The 13,605-nt window shown below is 42.9% G+C and overlaps 1 protein-coding gene across 4 annotated transcripts in view; it reads right to left on the bottom strand.

Annotated features, from left to right (window-relative positions):
• The window catches only part of ATXN10 (ataxin 10), a 98,952-nt gene extending 85,821 nt beyond the window's left edge, over window positions 1–13,131 (bottom strand). For 3 of the 4 annotated variants that reach the window (XM_032106480.1, XM_032106482.1, XM_032106483.1), the window contains exons 1-3: window positions 13,015–13,131; window positions 6,645–6,836; window positions 5,095–5,177 (exon numbers count right to left, since the gene is read on the bottom strand). In XM_032106480.1, the coding sequence (XP_031962371.1) occupies window positions 5,095–5,177; window positions 6,645–6,836; window positions 13,015–13,103 (364 nt within the window). In that variant the 5' untranslated portion in view covers window positions 13,104–13,131. Of the gene's footprint in view, window positions 1–5,094; window positions 5,178–6,644; window positions 6,837–10,029; window positions 10,171–13,014 lie in introns of those variants that run through there. The other variant, XM_032106481.1, reaches the window with a different exon arrangement.
• Between the last annotated feature and the right edge of the window lie 474 nt (window positions 13,132–13,605).

Here is a 13,605-nt window from a genome sequence, read left to right as displayed (position 1 = left end):
ATTTTTACTTATACAGCATTCTGAATTCAAAGGGTACTAATTGCTCTCTCTTCTGCAGAGTGTGTCTCTTCCACACTGATGAATTAAAACACACTTCACAAGGCACTTTCTTCCCAGACCATGAGCAACTGATAAAGCACCAATAGGTCAAAAGCAACTGGCTTTTCATTAGCTAAAAGAAAAATATGCATGAGAACTGATCAAGTCCAAAACAGCTGGAGTAGTTCAACAACATCGACTGAGGCTGAACCCATGGTACGATAAATGATCCTGGTGGACAGAAGAGAGAGAAAATAAAAGTGGCAGAAAAGGAGAGAGAAAAAAAGGAGGATAAAGGAAAATAGGAAGAGAGAGGAGAAAAAGGAGGAGAAAAATAGGACAGAGAAAAAAGGAGGACAGAGGAAAGAAAGAAGAGAGGAAAGAAAGAAGACAGAATAAAAAGGGGACAGAGGAAGAAAGGGAGAGAAAAAAGAAGAGACAAAAATGAAGAGAAAAAGGGAGAGAGGGAAAAGGAAGACAGAAAAATGGAAAGAGGGAAGAGGAGAGGGAAACAGAGAAAAAAGGGGCAGGGGGGACAAAAAGAAGCTCAAAGCAAGGAACATTTTTTATGGCTGCCTTGTAAGAACATGGCATTTGTAGTACTTGAAAAACGTTTAAAATAAGACATCACACATTTTCCCACACATCCTCCCTCATGAAAGGAAGCATGAACAGGTGTTAGACATATGATATTCATGTTGCTGAACATCCTACCAGAAAATGCTCAAGTTACTATAATAAGCGCAGTATTAAAAATTTACATAGAGTCATCTTTCATCACTGATTTTAAAGGAATGCTTTAAGTTCTGTTCTGAAGAGAGTATCTGTAGCTGTTTAACTACACCTGGACATTTTGCAGAAAATTGGAAGCAAGGTCAAATTCCTGTTCAAGGATTCAAGGTTATCATCCACTACAATTTATCCAAAGTTTCTGGACTTTGTAGAATTATGAGCAGAGAACACCCCAAACCTTGCTTTAACAGGCAGCACACCTGGACATGGATTTTGGCTGAGATCCCCAGCAGTGCCTGTGACATGAACAGAGGCTCTTAACATTTTGTACCAAAAAATTCTATAGCAGCTGAGGGAGCTGGGAGGGCTCAGCCTGGAGAAAAGGAGGCTCAGGGGAGACCTTCTGGCTCTCCACAACTCCCTGACAGGAGGGGGCAGCCAGGGGGGCATAGGGCTCTGCTCACAGGGAACAAGGGACAGGACAAGAGGAAATGGCCTCAAGCTGTGCCACGGGAGGGTCAGGTTGGGCATCAGAAGGAACTTCTTCATGGAAAATGTGGTCAGACAATGCCAGGGATGGCCCAGGGAGGTGGTGAAGTTCCTGTCCCTGGAGGTGTCCAAGGAAGGACTGGATGTGGCACTCAGTGCTCTGGTCTGGGTGACAAGGTGGGGATCAGTCACAGGCTGGACTTGATGGTCTTGGAGGTCTTTTCCAACCTCAGTGACTCTGTGATCCTATGAACCCCCAACAGCAGTCATCCAACTGTTGGCTTCTTCATGCAACTCCTCAGAGCAGGTTCCCTTTTCCAAGCAGTACAAAATACATATTGCTCAAGACAGGTTAGCTGTAAGAAAGATTAGTTTTAGGAATGTCTTAGATTACCACAGATGTACTATGTAAGCAATTATGGGAAATGAAACTAGGCCATGGAATTCAACTCAAAGTAATAGGGGAAGTAAGCAGGGAGGAAATGTGGGGACAAACAGCTAACTTTAGAAATACCATAAAAGAAAGGACTAAAAATGTTAGTGTTTTTTTAATGCAAGTATTAAAAAGAAAGGAGACTATTATTACAGGGACAGCTGGCTTGTAGGTGGGATTGGACAATCTCTGAATGCCATATGTATGAATTAACTATTTTTCAACCTACCTGAAGTTTCAAAGAGCTATTTCAGGACAAACATTCTAACTCTCCTTCAAGGATTCTGGTCCATTGTCTGGATGCCATATCACATATTCAAAACAACAGCTTTTTCCACAGCTGGCTGGGATAAGTATTACAAGCATACAGGAATTTATCTCATTTTTAAAGCATTAACAAAAAGAAGTGATATATGGTGAAAACATGCAGTAGAGTTGTTTCAGCAAATATACTGAACTGAACCCAATTAACCATGTATAAAACCCCTGGACAACTATTTTGAAGTATTACTCCTAGCAGAGAGGATACAAAGGAGGCTGAATTTATTTAAATAAATATTAGCAACAGTTTTCAGTCATACCACTTTGCACAATACCTCCTTTTTTGTTGCTTTGATCATGCCCTCTCCCTTAACCATCACACTGGTCATAGCAGTGGCCAAAAAATATATACTTTTATTTCATTTCTGGTTTTATCCATTTGAAATTGTACTACACTGAACTTTCTTACAAAAATTACCACAGCACTCACTTACTAGCCTTAACAGCTACCAATGGATAAGAGTGCAAACATGCCACAGCCAGGTTAAATGAATTTTTCAGTCTGCAGAAAGAATTTTCAATCTCGTCTTTGTAAATATGATAATGTTGGAACTTCAAGTTTATTCAGCCTACAATGATTTGCTTCGGGAATTTTTCACAGGAACATGATCTGAAACATTTAGTGCTGTTCAGTCTGCAGTACAGCATTACCTCCTCTTCCTTGTGCTTTGTTGCTATGGAAGCAACATGAAGGTACTTTAAAAACCTTAAGAATATACACAGGCATCAAGAGGGATCATCCAATCCAAGCAGCCATTTGAGGGAGGAAATGATACATACTCAAATGAACAACTTGAAATACTCCACTTAACACCTAATTATCTGCAAGAACAAAATACACATGCTACTCTAGCCCTGTGACCTGATTTCCTGTATGAAACATGAGGAGAATCATGAAACAGTTACAGTTAATAAACACAGTACCATTTACTAATTTCATGGGTCTCTTTTTGTTTCAACAGTGCTATCCAAGTCCAATTTAGCAATTTGCTTTGGTACAACCAATAATCCAGTAAAATTTAACTGTTAACTTCTGAGGTAAACCTTGCAGAAGGAACTGGTGCTCCAGGCACTACATTAATTTCCACTTAGAACAAAGTTCATCAGATCACTCAGCAAGGAATTAGCAACACTTGCTTGTCTACAATTTTTTTGTTGTTGTACTAACACAGGTGGAACACATAAGCCATGCTCATTGCAGAGGTTCCCCAAGGAGATCAACGCTACTTACAGCATCAAATGAACCACCTATCCTGGGCCAATACAGCAAATCTTGGTTGTAACTCAGATGTATTTACTAAATGGCTTTGTAGAGTAACAGTCACAAAACAACTTTTACCGAAATCCTGAAAACTGTCTTGTCAATGCCACCCTTATGTTCAATGTTGATAAACAGAGATTTTACACCATCCGCTGGCTAGGGAAAATTGCCTGAAGCAGATTAATCAAATTACTGGGTTTTACCCCCTTTGCTTTTTGCTCAATAGCATTCCCTCTTCTTCTTCAAATCCATGAGCAGAGAACAGCACACACATGTGACAGCCCAGCAAGGATGGGCCAGCAGCCATGAAGCCAAAGCAGAGACCACAGGCCATGCCTGTATCCAACAACAGGCACATCCTGCTCCCTCTGCTGCAGGCATGGGGCAGCACCTCTGGCAGGTGGCACTCTTAAACCACAATTCCTGATGCTTTGAGTGGGCTGAAGGTAGCAAGCCCATTTTCCCAGTACAGCTTTTTGAGCCCACTGCTGTCCAAGGCCCCAGCAGGGACAGTGACAGGCTGGAGAGAAGCAACATTTTGGCTCCCATCACTTTTCCTTTTATCTTGCTGGTCTGCAAAGCAGTTCACAACTGTGGTGCAGGACACTCTTGCCCTCCATGACCTTTCCCAGTGCTTCCTGTAACATGGCTTGAAAGTCACCCCTGTGTGCCATCACTTCCTCCTCTTTACGGCCACTGACCAGGCCCTCTTTCTGCCACCCACAAAGCTTATAGTTTGGCTCCTCCCACACTGAAGGGCTGTGCTGGCATCACCAACCCTTCCCTGGCAGCAGGATTCCAGCAACAGGTCCAGGAGTCAACCTGGCTTAAGCACAATACCCTCACATGCCTGCAGAGCTTCATTTTGAGCCAAATGTAGCAGCAAAAGGAAACCAGTCTTCTGAACTTCATTGCTCCCTCACAGCTTCATAAAGGTGTTTGAGGGTAAGTTACTGTATGACAGTCATTCCACCTGCTTCCACAAAATGACAGAAAAGCAGCTGCAGAAACCCAGTAAAAAACCTCATCTGAGGAACAGGAGTGAAAAGAAATAAAAGAAGCACAAGAAAACAAACATTCTTTACTGTCTGCAGCCACAGACAGTCACAACTGGAAGTCCACTGTGTAAAACCCCACACGTACACACTGGAAAACACAGATTGTGAGGAGAATTATTGAAAATGCCTTAATATCCAGTGAAATGAGTAACGATAACTACCACTAGGGAGGACAGGTAACAGTCACATTTTCTCTTCACTGCATCAAAAGAAAAACTCATCTGTTAAGGAAACATGAACACTACTCAAATCAGTACTTAATTCTTGGCAGATACCATCCTGGCTGGCCAGCAACCCTGGTACACAAATGAAAACTAAAAATAATTTTTAAAAAGTCACAGCCAAAATTTTCTTCCTGGAATCAGATAAATTATTTTAAGTATCATCAAAATAAAAAAGAGGTTCATTTTATTATGTTTGCAGATCAAATAAAAAGAGTAAACAGCAGAATGTATTTTGAATGGAGGTACTATAGGAACTTTTCCTTTCATAAAACCAAATATCCTGCTTCATATTAAAGAGTTTCCACATATCTTTCCTTTAGCAATCGACAAGGAAGAGTTCAGTGAAAATACAGCTGAACTAGACTTGAGGCTGAGACCTTTTCCTAGCAGTCTAAGAGAGGGCCAATTCTTAACTGCAATTCAAGAAAGAATTAAGTTTATTTATAAAACAAATGCATCAGTAAAGTGACATCATACTGCCCCCGTGTAAAAAAAATACAGTGCAGGCTATACATTTAACAAAATCCCCAACCTTACCAGTCAGCAACAATTCTTCTTTGATTTGTATTCCATGAAGCAACTTTATCAAATGGACAGAGGTAGAGATGAGACCCAAGTGCCTATTATTAAATTGGGAAAAAACCATAATAATTCACTTGATAAGAAATACACTCAAAAAAATTTAAAAGGCTTTTCAAAGTTAACAGGAAATCTTTAGCATCTTCAGGACCTCTGAAACAAAAATCAGTTTCTCCTATGTTACTGCCTGCCTATCAGTAGCCACATTATGACCATCAGAAGCAAATCAAAGAGGTTTATTGCATCATCCTGCATTTTACCAATTTTGGGCACAGAACCTTCAGAGCTAAGTACCCCTTCCTCCCTTTTTGCTATTCTTCCTATCAAACATTAAATATTAGCAAGCTATTCCTGTAATTTAAACAGCTGTATTTGTGTAAAAACTTTGCTTTGTCTGGAGGTCAAGCATCCAGAACAAGAGTCATATATTTTACTTCATAATAAACTTGGAGTAGTTTCAATGCCAACAAAGCAATTAGTGACAGTCACCAAAAAAACAATAGGGCCAGCTCAAAGGGAAACATACACAGCTCTCAGAGAGAAGCAGAGAAGGCCAAGTAATCATTTATCCTTTCTCCAGTGAAGAGGAATCGAATCATAGGTAGACTCTCAGAATGATTTGCACTGCAATTTCTGTGGCATTAACAGAATTCTGCCCCAGCACAGAAACTAAGACTTGGTCCCATGTCAAAATTACATTTAGTTTAATAAATCAAATTTGACAAATCCCAAGAAGACAATTTTTAAGACTGTAGTCCCCAATAATTCTTTGCTGTAACCACCTCGTGACAAGTCTTTGGGGGGTTTTTTTGTTGGTTGGTTGGTTGGTTGGTTTGGGGTTCTCGTGGGGCATCTGGGCAAGGAGAGTGTTTGTTGCTATTTTGTTGGGTTTTTTAAAAACATCAACCAGACTATCTGGTCATCACTAACTACAGCTAGATTGCATCACAAGTATCCCTTCAATGTTGCAACAGATACAACCAAACAACAGAGAGGCTAAATAACTTAAGGAGCCAGATTGATTTAATATCCTTTAAGCTCAACTTGCCTGTATATATGTATCAGGATTAACACGCACAGTTCTACATGCTGTGTGCTGCCAGGAAAGCCAGACAGATCTAAATAAACCTTAAAAGACATGCTAATCCTGTAACTGATTACTAAGACTATTTACTTATTCATAATGTTATAAAAAAATTAGAGAAAGAGGAAAAAAAAGGATAGTTATACAGTCAGGCTTCCAATAGGCTTATTTCATTTGTGTAATCAACTCATATTATGGACCCAAACACTTTGTTCTATTACTGAGCAGAGTCCCAAACTGACCTACAAATAGGTCAGCTGTTTTTGTTTCTTGCATATTTGAATTGAAGTGATTGCATCAAGCAGGAAATGCCAGTTAATAAATCTACTAACACAGCAGTGTAAAATAAGAATCTCTTTTTTAAAACCACACAAACATCAGAAGGTGGTATTTTGGTATGGGCTAAAAGGGATCATAACTGTACCTCATGACATGTTGATTCTTGGCACACTCAACACAGGCATTCCTCAGACATCTGAAGCACTCTGCTATGAGCAGCAGGCAGGTGTCGAGATCTGCTAGTCCACAGGAACCCTTACAGGCCTGCTCAATGGTACTTGAGGTGCTTGTCAGGATTTCCAGGACATCCCGAAATACACTTTCTTTTGCTGTTTCTCTGAAACACATAAATTTGTGGTGAAGAAAAAATAAAAAGGCACTGCTACCAAAAAGCCTATGACATTGACAATTCTTATTGTAAACCCAAAGATGTTTCTGCAGCAATCTTTAACTATTCAAAGTATTTAACTACTCATAGTCTTCCAGGTAGGAAGAACAAAATACATCACACAATCCTCACAGCCTTTGCAGGAAAGGGGCTGTAGGAGAGTTATGTTGCCTTAATATTCCTCATGACTTTTCAACAGCTCTCCAGAATTTTAATGAAAAGGAAGAAAACAATTTTCCCTAATGCATCTAGCTGGCAGGTTTATACATGACACTGCATACTGCTTTAAGAGGAATAGTTTTAGTTAATTAACATGGTTTAGATGTCCAGCATTAGATGTTTCAGAAGACTCAGAAGCTCCAGCCTGCTGCAGATTTCCTCAGAGGGACAAAGGTCATGGAGAAAGCTGGTGGCTGCACGAGCACCACTCTGAAGTGTGTGAATCAAAGTCAAGGGAAAAAGCCAACTCTGTCCCACCTCAGCAGACAACTACCCAACAGAGAAGGTACCAGGCCACTTGCTGGAGCACCCAGACCAAGGAAAACAGCACCACCAAACGTAAGCATCTGCAGAAATCCGTATGACTGAATGACAGCTGGTGCTGCTGCTCCATGAAGATTCACCAGCCTCCCCAGGACTGACACACACATCTACAGATGATCTGTCTCACAGAGATAAACAACATTTCCAAACTACAGCTATTGGTCTACAATCTGCCCTGATTTTATGTCCACAAAAGAGATGAGGGCAACACATGACAAATGTTGCTAACTCAGTTCTGATACCCCATGCTGGTGGAGAGAAGCCACACCAGAGAGTGTTTATGGCATTGCTACAGAGAAGTTCAATAAATTTGCTCATCCAGTACTTCTGACCAGGGTCAGGAAAAGGAAATCCACATGCAGCCTCCTTGAACCTTAAAAAGACTTGTCATGTACTCAAGATCAAATAGAAAAAGTGAGATGAGAGGAAATGTAAAGTAGCATTAAATAAAATTTTCACACAGAAAACTCCTCCTAAAGGAAAATTAAAAAATCTCTTGATCAACCACTACTGGGTGATAGCATTACCTGCATTCTGCTGCTCACTCAAATGCCCACATATTTGCACAACTAGAAATTCTCTTTCGTAAGTGATCATGTCCATAAATCAAACCACAGAATCACTGAGGTTGGAAAAGACCCTTAAGATCATCAAGCCCAACATTAACCAAACGCTGCCAATCTAGCCTGTCCCTAAGCACACCCTTAGATGTGTCTGGAGACATTATTTCCCACTTCTGCTCCTGCCATGTTTTCTTTCCTACACTAAACAAAACTCTCATAGTCTTTACTCACAGTTTACATTTTCTAAGTCCCTTATCAGATTTGTTGCTCCAATAGTGACACTTTTATGCTAGGCTACATCTTACTGACAGTACAGTGCCTCCAATATCGACATCTATTAGGGCGTGGAGGAGACTTACAAAGAAGGGAGAGTGCTGTAAGTGCTACAACAATGTACACTAACATCACTAAATTGCTGCAACATCAGGTTTCAGATCTCTAGGAAGTATTTTATTCTGCAACCTCACAGTTGATCAAAACCAGTATATTTACACATTCTCCATCTACACTGAAACATGAAAAAACCCACCACTTCATCACTGAAAGCTATGGGGAAGAAGCTACATTTTACAGTGGTGCAATACTGAAGGGAAAATACCAAAGAGGCACAAAAAACAAAGACCAAAAGCAGAGCTGGCCCTCAGTTATAAAATAAAGAAAACAGTGGAGCTTGCATAACCAGAAAGAAAGTTTGGAATTTGGTTTTGGTTTCAAGACCGAAGAAAATATATTCATGGAACTTGAACCTTCAACTTATAAGAAGCAGTGCAGCTCCTGCCACTTCATGATGTGCCAAAAGAACACTCAGTGGCTGACGTACCACAGTCCCCATGGGAAATGCACCAGAGACAAGTTTTTCTAAATGTCAGAAGAGCTACAGTCTGGTAAGGTACCCCCAGCCAGGGAGTGCTTTCTACATTGAGCAGAACCATTAGCTGTTCTGAGTTCTTAAACGCTGATGTTACTCTAAAATACAACCACTGAGCCCACTGTAGTTTCCTTCGTATCAGCCTATGCCTTTTGTCAGATTACCCCATGAAACCAGTCATTTCCTGACCCAACTGCAAAATACAGAACCCAATGGTCAGGGCAAGACATACTACTGCTCAACATCCCCTTATTTAAATTGGTAAAAGAGAAATTAAAGAAGCCAGAACTTTTGTGCACATTTTTGTGACTCCATAGGTAAAAGGACACCTTACAGTTATTCTTGTGCTGGAAAAGCTTCACTCTCCTGGCAGAGCTATGCAGCAGAACAGAACTTTTAGTCAGACACTGGATCAGAAGCATGCTGAGCTGCTGTGACAATTTTTCTTTTAAAATTAGATTGAAAGTAAGAAAAAAATAAGAGTGCAGACATTTCCAGTAAAATACAAAGATGAAAACCTTGTGTTCTAATGGAGCAAGTCTGGGGTACACAAGGAAATGTCTGTCCTCACTGTAAATGTGGAAGGAGATGTGGATTTTTTCACATCACTCAGGAGAGACCAAAACCAAATCTATCTCTTGAACACTATGAAAGAAAATCCAGAATGCTCAAGCCAGATCATTCCAGGCAGAAATCGAATCTCAAAGCCTAAGTGAGCAAGCAGAAGATATTCCAAATGAACAAAGACTGGCTTAAACATTGTTTGATAAAGCAGGATTCTGTTCCAAGAAAACTTACATGTGACTCTTGTACCTAAGCATTCCAATAGCACTGCAATTTGAGTGTGTACTGTAATGGAATTTTATTGAAAACTGTCTTTATGAATAAAATATCCTCAAATTAGCAAGAATGGCAGAAAATATTTAGCTGATGTTAAGAAACCAGTCAAGACTGACTTCAGATAACTGTTCCACAGCAATGCTTACAAACAGTTTTTAAAAAATAATCTTTTTCCAGCAGTACAACAAAGATTCACATAAAGACAAAAGTAGCAGCTACAAATATTTAAAATGTATTTTTGAAATGGAAAACATTTTCCTTCCATAAAATTTTTAATTTACAAAACTACGTAAGAGCCTGCTAAGTCGATTTTAGATTAAAAGAATACCTTGCATTGTAACAGGCCTTGAAATCCATCCAGAACTGCTTTGTGGATATTCCACAAACTCCTGTTTCCTGTGTCTAGTTGCCTAACACAGCAGCTCCACAATTTGTTATTGTTACCTGTCCTTCATTTCCACATCAAGTTCTGCAGGAACACAAAAGGAAGCAGAGGCAAAGGGTACAGCAGCCCAGGTCTTGGACAAGAAAGACATGCACAATTTCTTACTAAGTCAAAACAAACAGTCAGAATTCCTGTACCCATGCCAAAAGGATTACTGTCACTCCTTGTAAGACCTGTTTAATTGTTAAAAACAGAAACTCTACAAGATACCACTGTAATGAACACAAAGTTAAAAATAGTAATGAACTCCTGTTCAAAAGACCAGGGCTCCAAAAAATCATGAAATTGCTCAGCAACTATGCAAACAATCCACAAATTTACAATTCTGTATTTCCACTCTAAGTCTTAGGTACTTGCACAACTCCAGTCCTGTAAGCAGAGTTCCTAAAAAAGCCTTTAAAGTACTTATCCTCACAACATTCCCAGGAGCAGAATAAAACAATTTTCTTCTTTTTGTAGCTTAGAAAAGGAAGCATAAAGACATCAATTAAAAGCACTGGAAGCCTCAAATTATATCACACATGCAAGTCTCCCAAATTCCACATCACGGTCTCATAGTAGGGGCATTGTTGCCTCACTTTATTTCTTTCTGAGTTACAGAACACCAGAACTCACATTTTTAATGTATTTTGTTTCCACAAACACTGAACAGTCCTGTAATAACAAAAGAATTGTCACTAAATATCACAACTTCAAACTCAAAACATCCATTGGGGTTGTGTTTTTGTGATTCAACAGCACCAACGACAGGATTTGCCGGAGCTAGCCAATTTTTTGCCAGAGCTGCTCCTAGACCCATTTTGCCACATCCTATGGGATGTAAGGTAATGCTACAGCTTTGTGCTTCTGGAAGGACAACTACAGTGTCTCTCTTTCAGCCCACCTGTACCCACAAAACTTGGCTGTTTTGGGGAATATCTACTCCTCTTTCAAACACAGTGGCAGAAGTTTCAGGTAGCAAGGCAGAGAAAGCAAGGCAGAGAAAGCAACAGCCTGTAAGCCCAGAATTTGTACAGGTGCTCCCTTCTTTCCAGGGAACCGAGATGAACACCAGAAGGTCTCCTGGGTCTCCTGCACCCACAGAGATCACAAAAAAATATTTGTAGGTACATCTTCCCTCCTCGCCCCCAACTTTTAAATGTGGATTTAAAAACAAAACCGCACTGTGAATTTACACAATCAAAACAAAACACCAGCAGAATTTTACACCAAGCTTAAGTCTGATTTCTTCATTCTCAGGTCAAGACCTTCAAACAACTACTGTTAGGAGTAAGCACAAGCTTCCCACCAAGCTGTGCCTTCTCCCTCCTTCCAGGAAGGGCAAAACCCATTCCTCTAACCCCAGTCTCCCAGCTGAACCTCTGCAAGCCCAGCCTCTGCCAAAGCCAACAGTGCTGTGTGGTATCGCAGAGGTCTCCCTGATCTTACAGGCACTGCAATGCTCCATACCAGCCCCCTGTTTCTCCAGTAGCCCCATTCTGTCTTTACTTATCTTAAACCTACTGAGGGGCATCCAACCTTTCCTCCCAGTGAAGCCAGCGCAGCCCATCCTGCCACACAGTACATGCCCTCTGTCCCCAAGGCCCACAGCCACCACCCTCATCGCAAAGCTTTGGCCTCACATGGGAATGAGACTGCTGCCCAGCAGGGCCTCGCACAGGCACATCTTACCCACTTCTGCACGCCCTGCAGGGCTTCCATGGCTTTTTCTCCCTGAGCAGCTACTCCCACAGCTACATCCCACCTAATATGTCTGCCCAGAAAGGCACCACAAGCCCCAGAAATGGCCCATGGGAAGCCCATGAGGTTCAAGACCAAGTGCTCGTGAGGCCACCTGGGTTGGGACAGCCCCTGGGATCAATCCAGGCTGGGGGTGAGCAGATGGAGCAGCCCTGGGAGAAGGACTTGGGGGTGCTGGTGGTGAGAGCTGGACATGCCCTGGCTGTGTGTGCTGGGACCCAGAACCCCCCCGTGCTGGGCTGAGCCCCCAGCGTGGGCAGCAGGGGAGGGGGGTTCTGCCCCTCTGCCCTGCTCTGCTGAGAGCCCACCTGCAGAGCTGCCTCCAGCCCGGGGAGCCCAGCACAGGAAGGACTAGAGCTGTTGGAGAGATTTCAGAGGAGGCACCAAGTTGATCAGACGGATGGAGCAGCTCTGCTACGGGGAAATGCTGAGACACTTGGGATTGCTCAGCCTAGAGAATAAGGCTGACCTAACTACTGCCTTCCAGTACCTGAAGGGAGCCTACAAGGAAGATGGAGATTATCTACACAGGCCTGAAGTGACAAAACAAGGGGGAACGGCTTCAACCTGATAGAGTAGGTTTCGATTGGATGTTAGGAAAAAATTTTTCCCTGTGAGGGTGGGGAGGCCGTGGCACAGGTTGCCCAGAGAAGCTGTGGCTGCCTGGAAGTGTCCAAGGCCAGGCTGGACGGGGCTTGGGGCAGCCTGGTCTAGTGGAAGGTACGTACTCTTGCCCACAGCAAGGGTGGGATGGGATGAGCTTTAATGTCCCTGCAACCCAAGCCATTCTGTATCTATAGGCTATTTAATGCCACCCACGACTAAGAGACGAACATCTTTCCTCCGTGCTACAAGCACAGGGACTGAGCACACTGCAGCTCCTCATGGACCCCCTGGGGCGGGGCAGGACAGGAGAACGGACAGATCCCCCCTCACACACGCATAGCCCCAGGAGAAGGCTCGGGGTGCAGAAGCTCCCCAGCAAAGACTTCATCCACGCCCCTCTCGGGATACTGAGAGCCCCTTTCCCAGCCCGCAGCCGACTCCACGAAGGGCAGGACCGCGCTGGGAGCCGAAGCGAACCCTGCCCATCATCCGCCAGCACCGCCGCTCCCTCCTCCCCACTACCTCGGCTGCGCCTCCCGAAACAGACCCGACAGCACCCGCACGCTCTCCAGGCGGGCCACGGGCAGCGCTTCCGCTCCCGGCGCCGCCATCGCCCGCCCCGGCCCCGCTCCGCCCCCGCCGCGCGGAAATGGCGGCGGGGCCGCCCCGCCGAGCGGGAGGGGCTGTGTCGGGCCGGCGGCAAAATGGCCGCTCCGGTTGCGAGATCTGATGGATTTCCCTAGCTTTTTCCTTGCTGGTCCCTTGCCTCTCCCTTCCCTCCATTTTCCCCTTTGGAAGCTCACCGCGGCGCCGGCTGCCCTCACGCAGCTGCTGCTGCCCACCCCACACCTCGCCCTGTGTGCTCTTCGAGATTCCCGCCTCTAAACAAAACAAATACCAAAAAAAAATAAAAATACATAAATTATAGGAATAATTATTTCATGCTTAATATATATAAAGATCTCCTAGCCTGTGGCAGGGGTGTGAAACTAGATGATTGCTAAGGTCCCTCCCAGTCCAAACCCTTCTGTGATACAGTGAAGTAAATACTAAATCCCTTCAGGTTTTAAAATATTTTTAAATTAAATACTGCATTTTTAATTTAATATTTAT

The sequence above is a fragment of the Corvus moneduloides genome, chromosome 4 (genome assembly GCF_009650955.1).
Source record: "Corvus moneduloides isolate bCorMon1 chromosome 4, bCorMon1.pri, whole genome shotgun sequence".
Taxonomy (NCBI): Eukaryota; Metazoa; Chordata; class Aves; order Passeriformes; family Corvidae; genus Corvus; species Corvus moneduloides.
The sequence above is the reverse complement of the archived record's forward strand: the minus strand, read 5'-3'. Positions and strand labels throughout refer to the sequence as shown.